Genomic DNA, 13,108 nt, shown 5'->3' with positions numbered 1-13,108 from the left:
ACCAGAAGTTAGGTGAAAATTCTAGGTGCATATATGTTTTTCTATATGAGAACTTCCACTTTCTGTCCCATATGAAGAAGCTTAAATTCTGTAGTCATTAATTCTGCTTCACAGACAAATTCCATGTGTAATTCTTGTCAAACAATGGAGCCTTTCCCTTAAAGGCTGCACTTCACCTCTGCTTAGCAAAGAGCTCATTCAGGTAAGATCTGCAGAAATAACACCTCAAAAAAATCTTGTTAAGTACAAATCCTTGGATTTAGCCATTAAATCCTAATGTGTGTGTGTGGAGCTGTCTCTGCTACATACCTAAGAATGTCATTTTCATCTTTCAAGGCTCTTGATTCTTCTGCCAGAGAGGTCAGTTCATTGTTTCTATGCTGCAGCTCAATCAATTGCTTTTCTAGATCTTCACAATGGACACGATAATCATCTTTTGCAGTTTCAAGCCTACCAGATCAAAACCAGTACCTCTGTTAGGAACTCATCATTATTGCACAGTTTCATTTGGTACTAGAATTACTAAAAAGAAACAAGATAAAAGGAAAACTACTGATTTAATGTTACAATAGACATGGAACATTTTGTTGTCTACCTGTTAAATCATAATGCATTGCACACTGCAAATTTATCACATCAGTATCAAGGAATAGCATTAAAAGGGATTTTGTTTCCCAATATGGATCACGGAGACTAAAGAAGGAAAGAAATCAGTTCAGTACAGAGACATGGTGGTGGTGTTGGGGGGTTTAGCTTTTCATTTGTTGACACACAAATCAGCACTCATTTTTTTGCCTTCCATCACATTCTTCCCTTTTTCTAAGTATTAGAGGGCTACTGCAATTACAAACTGATACATTTTACAATAAGTAACAGATTCTTTTTCCTTTTAAATATAAGGACTGCCTTTAAAATATGCTAATACAGCACTAGACAGCTTTAATGCAAAAGAAATTGAGATGGAAAAGCCCCAAAGAATACCAGAAATTTTCGGAGTGCATTAGACAAGTGAGAGATTTTGGGGGGAAATTATTTCATACCTGAAGTTTTCTTCTTGCAATTGTTCCAGCTGCAACTGTGCACTAAAATACTTTTTTGCAACCATGGTATTTGGATCATCAAGAGAGTCATCTAATTGCTCTAGTCTGTCATTCATAATCTCATTTTCTGACATCAAGCTGTTTTTCTCTTCCTGGAGGGCAGCCACCTAGCACAGATAAAACAGCATGAACACTGTAAGACCTGTCCAAAGAACTGAAGCAAGACAGCAATACATCACCAAATTAGTTTATGAAAAAGGCTGAGCGTTTAGAAGTTTTAGAATGTAGTTTACAGAGCACACTTGAGCATACAGATGCTTTAGTGTATGACAGTTATGAAGCACTACAGGAAAAGTCCCTCTAAATAAAAAGACAAATTTCTGTAACTGAAACCACGGTAAAAAGGCAGACAAAGTGATATGGAGAGAAACTGCTGCTTCCATTAAAAACACCACGGACGCCGTACAAAAAAAACTCTGAGTGCTGCTGCAACAAGTGTCCATCTTGCCTGGAGCTGACAACCAGAAGCAGCAGGGCACGGGCAGCAGCCCAGGCTGCGGGAGCAGGGTGGGCCGAAGCGCACACGCACGGACAGCCTGGCCAGCCTCGGGGGAGCATGCAACCCCGGCAGCACACACACGGCTACCCGGTGTCACAGCTAAGCACGGGGGCTACAGCACTTCACTGACAGCAGCCAGCTTCACAGCCACAAGGATTAAGAGGATAGAACCTTTAAAGTTTGTCTAGTGAAAGCTGCTGTGTTAATTTTAACGTCCTGTTGAACATAAGAGCACGCAGCATGTGTTAGTTGACTGCATTGAAACAGGGACAATATGCTTTTTGGGTTATGTTTTCCTGAATTATAAAGTAAACCTACCTTTCTTATACTCTTGGAAAATATCAAGGAAGACTGAGACCTTACAAGTGAATTTATTAAGAATTAGTTTAAATGAGAAGCGTCAAGTCAATATTATGGCTTCAAATAAATTAAATAAAATAAAACATATCATGATGACATTATTAAACAGATATAATCTACAGTATGCAATATTAAGAAACAATTTGTTTGTGATCATAATTTAAAAATCTATCAGGCAAACAGATGTAAAAGTCAAACAGTGATTCATCTGCCACTTCATAAGGTGCTGGCTTTCTAGGTTCATTCCTTTTTATGTACCAGATGTCATTTATTATTTACATGCACACAAACACCTGTGAGTAGGGAGCACATCTGAGCCTTGCTCAGCCTCCTGTTCAGGGCTCAGCCACTCCTTAAGCATGCACAACATTCAGACTTTCAGAATAATCCTGAAACACCCCTCATCTCAGACTTCTTCTCAGATCCAAAAACCCTAAAGATCAAACTGTGACACAAGTGAGAGCAAGTTTTACATCTTTTCTCAGTTGCTTTCTGGTAGCCTTCTCTTCTTTTTTAATTATTTCAATGTAGCAGAAGTGGTGTCACAGAAATGATGAAGAGATGTTTTGAAGACACATCACAGTATGACAGAGATGTGCTGTCATTAACTCATTTGTTTATATTCAGTACCTTTCCCTTGCAAACCTTTCACCTGTCCCATGCCACATTATGAGCAACTGGCTCTACATCACCTATGATTAATTAATAGAGAATGCTGGGAGAAAAGCCAGGGAAAACTGGAGAACACATGGGACTCCTTCTGCAGATTCTTCTCACAAGCATTTTTACATCTCTGCTTTCACTAGGAAGCCTTACTACTGCCTCAAGAAAAAAAGAAAATTAAATATCAATTCAGTTATAGCAGTGGCTTCCTGGGCACGGCAAGTAGCTCTGAGCTGCTTTAGACACAAGTATTCTGCTTTTACAGTTGCCATTGTCAGTAAGAAATGTAAAACTGGCCTCTGCTTTTGTGGGTGTTCATTTCCAGAGGCTCTCACAGCCAGTACAGCCCTCTGGCTCCTACAAGAAGATGCCACCCAAATGTTCTCTTTGTGCAGAGCCAAATCTGACAAGAATTGCCTTCCCAGATAAAACTCTTTCTATTCTCAGATTATAGTGCCATAAGAGAGGGACTAATAAGTGTTTTTTTTTCTTTAAAGTGTTGATTGAAATGCAAATTTCTCTTTATTGTCATGAAGTCCTCTTTCCTTTCTCTCAAGAGTGACTTGATTAACTGCTATATCCATTAAAAACAAAAATAGGCCTATTATTAGAGTTGTTTGAAAGTGCCAGCAAGGATCTATTAGTTTTCATTATTTTTATCCTGAAATCTCCTCCATGTTGCAATTGTGTATGAGAAAAAGTCAGCAAGTTTTAGATAAATTACATATTTTTGTCCTTCATCAACTCCTATTGAAACAGCGTGATTTTCTTATGATTAAATCTAATTAATGTTTATGACATGAACTGGATTTTTTGGACACAGTACAAAAGACTAGAGGACTAAGAATGAAAAGGGCAATTTTTCAAACCATGATAAGGTTGTTTTAACACTACCTGCTACTAAGGATAAACATTAACCTGAGACAAAGAACCTTTGAGATAACCTGGCACAGGACCTCAGCTTACACTTCCATCAGAAAACTCTTCCCAGTAATTGCACTGGAGCACAGAATAATTGCTTTTCCCCCACAAGCAGCTACAAATTCTCACAAAAATTTGAACAATGCAAAATGCAGTTTGCCCTTAAAAATTTCTACATCTTAATAGCAGCACCACTACACTAAAGAAACAAACAACTGACTGCTTCTTACCTGCAAATCCAGCTCTTGACATCTTTGTGCCAACTCTTCTTTTTCTGCTCGTGCTTCCTGAAGGTCTTCCAAGGCTTTTTTAAGCTTTCAAAAATAAGGCAGTCAATCACTATGGCCCATATTCAAAGTACTCAGTTACAGCTTCTAAAATGCCTCAACTGCTTACACCCATTGTCTAAGTTGGCTGTTGGTGCACACATTGAGACACAAACCTTTAAATGCTCTGCTAGATCAGGATCCCTGCTCATTTCACTTGCCTTCTAAATGATTATCACACTTAGAAAGAAAATTATTGAAACATAACACCTTAGGCTAAAGGCTTAACAAAACATAGGAACATGCTGTCACCATTTTCATATCCCTTTAAAGAAAAGTTCATTTTATGTGCAACACCTTGCAGTGTTCAGGTTATCAGGAATTTTACCCCTCCCTGCAATGTAGGTTTGCATTGACCAGTTTCCCCACACAGTCACTGTGGGTTTTTAAAGAAGCTATAGAATAACACTTAAATTTTCAGTTAATCAGCACTGAAAACCAGCATTTCTTCATTTAAGGGATGGCCAAATACCAACTTGTTGTTCAGGCTTGATCTACAACAGCAACACAGATCAGGCAATTACCTGCTGTTCCACTTCACTTGATGCATCACATGGGGAAGCACTTGTTATTTCCTTGCTCATGAGCTACAGAAAGAAGGCAGAGGAAAAAAAAGGCTAAATTAGAGGTTATAGATCTGTAAGTTCACTGTCTACTGAGTACCAGTTGTATTTTCCATTGTGTTATTGCATCCCTTCAATATACCAAAACAGATTAATAATGCTCCTCCTCATCTCATCTTTAAAGAATATACAGACAATTTAAATCTAAGTTATAAAGCTTATTACCAACTCCACTGTTACCTTGACGAGCGTGCAATTACACACCACCTTCTCTTCACATTCAGTATTTAGTTTTTGCCTCTCTCCACACTCTGCTTCACAGTCCTGAAGCTCTCAAAAGCCAGTGACTGCAGAGCTAAGCTGTGAGCTGGATCACTAAGATGATCCAACCAAGAACAAATTAAGACAGGAGGAGGAGCACACCATGACAAAAATAGAAGAGATGCAGCTGCAAGCTTCTAAGTCACAGGCTGGAATGGTCTGTCAGAACAATGCAACCTCACAAAGACAATCAGCTTAACTCTGGGACCAAGACCACAGCACAGGGACAGAATTTCAGAATCTAACTCCAGTATAATCAGTAGCTGGCAACTGTGTACATTTCTTGTGTGGAATAAAAAAACCTTAAGCGTTTGTTGTATGTTTGGGCACCATGAGTCTAAAACCAAAAGCTTTTGGCTGGGGTTTAAGGTCTTTTAGCCCCAAACCTCCCAAATAATTTAGGAAAGTACTTCTACTCCACCCTGACCTTTCCTAGGATGTAAAAAATTTCACAAAGGTCAACAAAAAGGTTTTTGGACTTCTCAACTGACAGCATCAGGCTATGAACTGTTACCTACCTCTTGAATGGCTGTCATGACAACATGCTGAACAGACTCTTCAAGGGTCATGATGTTCTGTATGTGTTCTGTGAAAAAGAATTTGCACTGACTCATGACAATGGTCATCTCAATGGTTTGAGTAAAATGATAAACTGTTTGCTGAAAGATCCAGAAAAAACTATTATCCATAAAGCTCCTCAAAACAAGTAGTGGTTTCTTCATACAGAGGAGAACCATTAACCACCATCATTATTATGCAGTAATATGGCAGATAAGCACAAAAGATTATAAACTCTTAACTGGACATGTTTATACTCTGCTTAAGGAGAGATGCCATCAGAGCATGGAGGATTAGTTCTGGTAATGGGAGAGAAAACAACCAATTCAGTCTTGAGCCTCTGCAGGCAGAGAAGCAGTTTCAAATTTAAGGACATAATTTAATTTTGCTATATTTGCATTTGAATAGGTCTTGGTACACATTTTAACAATATGAATAAATCATACATATTTCAGACTCTATTTATAAACCTACTCTGAACAAAGTCTTGAGTTTTATTCACAGACATTTCCCAGGGAATTTCTGCTTTTAAGTGAACTCCAGTTTCAGAACAGGCATTGAGCAAATTAACAATGCTGATGGATAAGAAAGGGACGTTTCTACATCTTTTCCACCTTAACTATCACCTGAGGCAGTCTGCTGTTTGCTGAGCAGGTTAAGGTAGTGCCTACCTTGTTTCCTCTCACAGTTGACTGCACAACCCAAAATAAGCTGCAGGAGCCTGCCCAGTTCAGTGGGATCCGAGTTCTCAGATATGCGGGTCAAGTCTGGAATAAGCTCTTCTGCAATCTGCTGACCCAGGAACTGAAAAAACAATTAAAATAAGGAAAAGTAGACTCCCACTTTTGTACAACACGAAAATCTGATATCACGTGGGAAATCTGGGCTCAATGAGCCAGCCAGAGAAAATGCCCTAGAAGTTTGTTATTGGGTTTAGTTAACTGAGCACTTCTACAAGAAAAAGTGACAATAGTAAAAGTTACCGGGACAGTTCTCAGATATGAGAGAATTCATTTATTTAACCAACATAATAAAAGAAGGAATTAATAACACTTGGAGATGAAGTTGCTTCCAAACTCTTCTCATAACCTTAAAAACCTTCTGCTTCTGGGCCCGCCGGAGATCCCCAGAACTGGCAGCATGTCAGGGCCTGGCTCTTGGTGTCACAGCTCAGCCCGGCAAGACCAGGAAGCCACAACAAGATCTGGCAAGTTTTTCTAAACCATACCCATTACATAACTGTAATCAGATCAATACAAAATTCAGCAATTTTTTTTTAAACTCAAAATACAGCAGCCTTTTATGGCTACTGTACTCATCTTTGCATGAGACAGAACAAATAATACTGTCCAGGAAGATGCCTACCTGGGCTCCCAGCTTCCCACTGAATATCATAAAACCTACACTGGGGTTGCTGAGTCTGTTCTGTTGTGTACAAAAGGATTAAAACTTCTCTAGACAAGACCAAACATGAGCACATACACAAAAGTCAACAATTCTGCAGCTCAGTCCTTTCAACATTCACTGGGGCAGACACATGGTTCCCAGTTTGTACTCCAAGAGGCTTATCAAAAACACACCTGCTCAAATTAATTTCATATTCACTCAGACCTCCCACTTAACAGATAATTATCATACATCTGCTGCCTAAAAGGCCCTCAAAACAAATTACAGCTTTTTTTCTACTTGGCTAAGTCAAGGGGAGCAATAATCATTGTGTTTAATGATGAGAACAATAACAGCAAATTGTTTTTTCCATACCTCATGATAGTAGTCCATAATTCCTTGCAGTATCTTCTTCAAATTACTGGACTAGTTGTTGTACATGAAAGACAAGGTTATAATTTTATTTAAAATTTTACTTCTTATTAAATCAAATAATAATTTCTAGTAAAATGGTTACAAGGCAGCTCTATGAGAGGACATAAGAGAAATATCACAGCAGAAAATCCCCATCCAACAATGCTGGAAGGCACTTAAACTATCCACAGACAACTCAAGCTCATTTAAAATATCCTTCAAAAGCTTGAGCTTAATTCTGTAGGTTTTGGACTGCCAGATCTCAGGACAGCACAACCCCACAAACTTCATTATCTTCAGTTTTAAATACCTTTATTCTCCAGTTGTCACCAACATCTTCTTTGATGCGATTGAGCCAGGATGCATCAAACCAGGCAACATCTCTGAAACAAAATGAAATTATTAATCAGTGAGCACAGACTTAAATAAATAAGACAGCAAATTCCCAGCATTAAATCATTTGATGCTGAGCTCCAGTGTCTAACAAGACACGAATTCCTGCAGATTGCAAGGTAAACTTATATCACAGGAGATTTCCATCCTGCTGGCTGCATTAAGGCACATTCCAGGGCTGGGAGAATTTCTCTGTGCGTCTGAGCCAGCCATGGACGGAGCACAAGGAGGTGGAGGCCTTTGTCATGCTGAATTTTTATACCTGATAAAGTAACCATAATGAGGTGAAGAAACATCATTTTTTGACTAGTGCTGACATTATGTTTGGTACCTGCTCCTGTAGGCTGGACTAACTAACATTTACTACAACTTGTCAAAGGCACATATTAAGAAAACACTTTAAACTATTGGCATTTTGTATATTTTGTATGACTCTGGTTCCCCTGGGCAGAAGGGGATTCAGTTTGCCAGCATAAACAAGGATGAATTGCTGAGGAGGTGTTACACACACTCAGCTGCCAAGCAGCACAATCACAGCATAGTTAACAATATTTAACTCTGACAGTACACTGTTTATTCACTGGTCTCAAAGCACCTAATAAAGGACAATCATTATCCCCACTTGCACACAAACCAACTTGGTGTTAAGAAGCTTGACCACAGCACGTGGCTGCCTAATACCCCAAATACAGGGGGAGCAACTCTCAGCAAACCCTAAATCAATTTTTGTCAAGTCCAGAAAAAGGGTGAGCACTGTCTTTAAAAAGTACATTTAAAATCTTTACAAACAGACAGAATAGTTTCTGGGATTTTTTTTTTGGGGGGGTTGTGATGATGTTGAATTTCTTAGTAATTACAAAATGATACTTTGAACCTGAGGTGGTAATGCAGACTTCTCTTCAATTACCTGGGCCAACAATAACAATAACATTGCAATGGTGACTTGTAGCATTATACTATTCCAAAAAAAAGACTTGCATTATAATCCTCTATGCAAATTTCAAAACTAGTGTATCACTCAGACTACCAATGTTCATCACACCAAGAGAACAGCTAATCAAAAGTAAACTATTAATTGCAATTGAAGTTTTACAATTCTTGTCTTCCACACGAATAGTAAGTTGCCATTTAAAACCTAGAACAAATCTAAATAAATTGAGCAACCTCAGGAAGAAAAGAGCACAAAGCCATGCCTTTGGAATCTTTAGTTTCGCATTCCAAAAAGGAACACATTGCCTGAAGCATGGAAATAGTGCTGATGGGAGAAGTGAAGAAGATAATGTCATCCTTGCCCAATTATCCCCAAGTATGAATTTAACACTGCAGTATTTGTGTATATTCTCATCACCTTTTCCACCACATCATTAATCAGCTACTATATCACCCCCAAAACAGCAATACAAAGGCATGACCTATCTTCTGCTACAAACTGTCCATTTCTACCTACTTTAAAAGCAACTGTGTCTGTCAAACACAAAAACCTCAGGCAATTGAATCCCTCTTCTTCCAGCTGAAGAATCAACTTACATTTGGTGAAGCACCTGAGCCATGGCAACCCCGTTAGTCAAGTCCTGGACATCCCTGCAGGGTGCAGCTGTATTGAATGTCTGCAGCTAAAACAGGGAAAAACACGGGTTTAGTTCAGTAGACAATAAATTAGCTGCCATCTTCCTCCTCCCCTTTCAGGCATTTAGCAAGATGTCTTTCTACTTGAAATCCTTTTTGAACCACACAGACTTTTAGCCAACTGAATTTTCTCAACACTTGTGACTGTTATGACTGGTAGCTTTAAAAGTTGGTACAAACACCCACACTCTGTTTTTTCACCCTAGGCCTTCTATTGTAAAGCAGATAATGGAAAGATAACTTGGGAGACTAAAGTCATATTTATCCAGCCTTTGAATTGGTTTGTAATGCTTATTTCTGTACATAACTACCTAAACAAAAAACAGTATCAGAATAAGGAGTGAAAGTTGATAGGGAAAAAAAAACCCAGTCTTTTCCTACAAGAACTTAGTAACAGAAACAGGATGGGATTACCTCAATGTTAAAATGTTTCTCTGTTTTAAATATTGTGTGATTTTTTTTAAACTATCCCCAAGCCTATAGCTAACATTTTGACAGAATTTAGCTGTATATTTAGAATAGCAATATTTTATTCCTCCAAAACCAATCAACTCAGAACTAATTATTCTATATGAGAGAGCCATTTTTATACCCAGGTCAGTTCATCTTAGTTACTCAGGAAAATAAGAGCCTTCTTTACCACAATAAACAAAACAGAAAGTTTATTATCAGTACTACTAAAAAACAGAATAGAGTGGGAGCAAGTACAAATCCTTACAAACCCCATTCACTGCAGATACTGACTTCTTAAATTTAGTGCATTTACAATGTCCTAAATTACCTGTCCCTCTGCAAGAGGGCTTTCCCAAACATCCTGTGCAACACAAGCTTCTTCAGAACTCCTGGTAAAAAATGACCTTCTGTTTGGGAAATGGAGCTTTGGGACCAGAGTGATGGAAAAGCAGTTTTCAGCTGTGAGAATCTGAGGCAGTTTTTCTCCATTCTGTGTTTACAAAGAGTGACCATAATTCTGAATATTTGTTTGCTTCCTTCAAGGAGAGTCCAATCAAGCCAAGAGAAAAATAGGCAGAGCAAGGGGATTTTTTTTAATTTAAAAAGTGGGTTTAAATCCTGTCTTACAGGAAGTGAGAAGTCAGTAATCCCTCGTAGGTTACATAAAAGATTAAGTGGAACACCACAGCCCAAAGCTGCTATGCCTGACAGCACTTCTACTACTCCAACAGCCTCAGCACAAGCACAGGCATGCAAGTTTACATTTCAGGCTGGGCTTCCCAAATCCAGAATTTTATGGTAATGTTGTGATGCTGCCATCTGGATATTCCCCTCACAAAACAAGGAAATTGCTGTGTACAGGTGCAATCCTTTCACCTGAGCCTGTCAGAGCAGATAAACAAGGCCTCAGAAAACCCTGACATGCAACACTGCTTTATGCATGATCTCCCAGAATAGAAACAGCTAATTAAAATTAAGTAGAAAGCAGAACTGACAGTCTGGGCTTCTCTATGTATTTAAAAGTCACATAAGGACCTAGAAATAATAAGAGAGTAGAAGTATTAATTATGGGTTCTCCAAACCTCATGCCAGCCCAATCATTTCATCAAAATGGATTTTTACTGTTCTTGCAAAACCAATAAAAGTGGCAGGTGTGGGAAGCAGGCTGGAAAAAGGAGCCACAGACTTCAGGACTGTAGCAGTGCTCTTTCTTCCGTCTTTTTTTCAGTTTTACTAAATAGAGCTCCAAGGATACACTGCTACTCACACTGAAAACCATTTTGTGAATTCCACCCCAAATGCACTCTGCCACCTGCTGCTACAGCAGAAGTTCCTCTCTCAGACACAGAGCTGTTCTGCTCCCAATATACAGCTGAAAAGGTAATTTTGTACCTCTACCACCAAACATTTGCAGATGCAACATGAGTGTAGAGAGTGCCCAGCAGAAATCAGCCCATCCACCTGGGAAGGTGTGCCCTCAGTTTCCCCGGACAATGAGGGGGTGAGTTTATACACACAATTATACACACGAGGGACAGAGGTTTTACAGAGTAAGCAAAGAGATTTTAAAATAAAAATAAACATTCCCATGCTGAAACCAAGTATATTAACAGAATAAATCAGCCACTGGACAGAATAAACATTACCAGTGGTGCCAGTGCCAAGCAGTGCATTTATAGTGGAAAATGCTTCAAATTTAAGATGCTGCCATACATCCAGTCCCTGGTTTGGAGGCTAAGGCAGTACAGGACTGAAAAACATCCAGTTAACTTTTCCTCTACACAGAGGAAAAATAACTAACTTAGGAAATTGTTTCTGCTGCAGCTTGTGAGTTCCACCGTAGCAGATATTACCTACGTCAATTTTTCGTGGATACTCATAAACATTACCCCTATAATTCAGATTAGCTGCTTTGTTTTTCCTGTGAAATCCTCAGAATTTTAAATTCAATGACACCTGGGCTGTAGAAACAACAGGTAATGTTTTTATTTGAATATTCTCTTTCTTGTCTGGATGCAGCATGTTTTCTAATACTGCATTTGGTAAAATAAAAATAGGAAAACGCCAGATCTGGCAGCAAAATACAGAGAATCATAAGCATCTGTTTGCAATATTAATGAGTAAATAAACAGAGAAACCATCACAAGCACAGAGTTACAGTTCCCTTTTCTCTCCAAACACAGAGCACTTCATCCCCCTCTCCTCACATCAACTTTCTCCCTATTATTCACACTAAAGTTCAAATTGTGAAAGGATGTTTCAGACAGATCCAAGTGTTAAGAATCAGTTTCTAAGTTGCAAACTAGGCCTGAGAAATAGGGTGCTAAATCTAAAACCACGCATCTGCTGAGTGCTGTATAGAAAACCCAACACAGGGTTGGGTCTTGCTTTTCACAGACACAATTCCCCAGTTTAAGGCCAGTGAAGGTTCCATTAAGATTCATGATGTGATTACAGCTATTGCATTGTGAGCATAACAAAAATTACAATTAGGATAGAAATATTTAAAGCAGGAATTGTGAAAAACAAAAGAGTTCAGCTGCTGACAGGATTGTTGTGAGAGTTCAGGAATGCAGTGATTTTTTTTTTTTTTGCCATTGAATCATGATGGAGTTATTGTCACCTGACTACTGAGGGGGAAATACTAAGCTGAAGAACCCCAAAAAAAGAGAAAGATTAAACAACAAAAGATAACCAACATAAGGCAACCAAAATTTTAGACAGCAACAAAACCTTGGGAGAATACAATGTCACTAAAAGGAAAATGGAAGGAGGAAAAAGAAGGAAAGAAATTGTTTATCAGTGACTTATTACAGACTTTAACTCATTAACACTTCTGTACTGCCATGCAGAAATCAAGAACACCTTACTCAGGCTGCTGCTCCTGTTACTTTTACCAGTTTCATTCCTGGATTTCTAAAGTGCCTCTAAAACGCTCCCTTCTCTCCATGATTTACACTTCACAGAGGCAGCACTCCTAGATTTATTTCTAGAGAAACCCTTCACACAGGTAATCGTGACCCTCCCTGCCAGGATTTCCTACAGAAGTTCTATTTCACAGAGCTCCCTGTCACCGAAATTACTGCACCTGCAACACCAGAGCTACAGACAAGGTCACAGAAGAGGCTTGGAGAGAAAGATAAAAGAGGAAGCAAAAGTAATTGATGAATTTGACAAATATGTTTGCACTCGATGACCTTAAAAGTCTTTTCCGACCTAAATAATTCTGCAGTTCCAAACAGGTGCCTCTGGCACAGGTAACATCACACACCCAGGTGTGGCGTACCTGACTAATAAACGCTTTAACCAGCCAGCAGGAAAAACTCTGAGGTTTCTACGCCTGTCAATTCAAATTAATTGCATTTATTTATTAATAGCGTTAATTGCCGAGCAGTTTCCGCACTTGGGCCCACGGGGTATTCCAGCCAGCACGGCACAGCCGGAGGGTGCCGCGGGAGCCTTCTGCCGGCTGTGAGCAGCGCGTCCCAGGCAGCCCCGCCGCCGCGGCCGTGCCCGACCCACCCG

General features: G+C 39.2%; 1 protein-coding gene across 3 annotated transcripts in view; it reads right to left on the bottom strand.

Annotated features, from left to right (window-relative positions):
• Positions 1–13,108, bottom strand: part of HOOK1 (hook microtubule tethering protein 1) — a 32,513-nt gene that overhangs the window by 7,494 nt on the left and 11,911 nt on the right. For all 3 annotated transcript variants that reach the window (XM_039711535.1, XM_039711533.1, XM_039711534.1), the window contains exons 2-10: positions 9,032–9,117; positions 7,422–7,494; positions 7,073–7,123; positions 5,983–6,115; positions 5,272–5,339; positions 4,394–4,456; positions 3,774–3,857; positions 1,041–1,207; positions 310–450 (exon numbers count right to left, since the gene is read on the bottom strand). In XM_039711535.1, the coding sequence (XP_039567469.1) occupies positions 310–450; positions 1,041–1,207; positions 3,774–3,857; positions 4,394–4,456; positions 5,272–5,339; positions 5,983–6,115; positions 7,073–7,123; positions 7,422–7,494; positions 9,032–9,054 (803 nt within the window). In that variant the 5' untranslated portion in view covers positions 9,055–9,117. The remainder of the gene's footprint in view (positions 1–309; positions 451–1,040; positions 1,208–3,773; positions 3,858–4,393; positions 4,457–5,271; positions 5,340–5,982; positions 6,116–7,072; positions 7,124–7,421; positions 7,495–9,031; positions 9,118–13,108) is intronic.

Source organism: Passer montanus, unplaced genomic scaffold (genome assembly GCF_014805655.1).
Source record: "Passer montanus isolate IOZ18808 unplaced genomic scaffold, ASM1480565v1 scaffold25, whole genome shotgun sequence".
Taxonomy (NCBI): domain Eukaryota; kingdom Metazoa; phylum Chordata; class Aves; order Passeriformes; family Passeridae; genus Passer; species Passer montanus.
The sequence above is the reverse complement of the archived record's forward strand: the minus strand, read 5'-3'. Positions and strand labels throughout refer to the sequence as shown.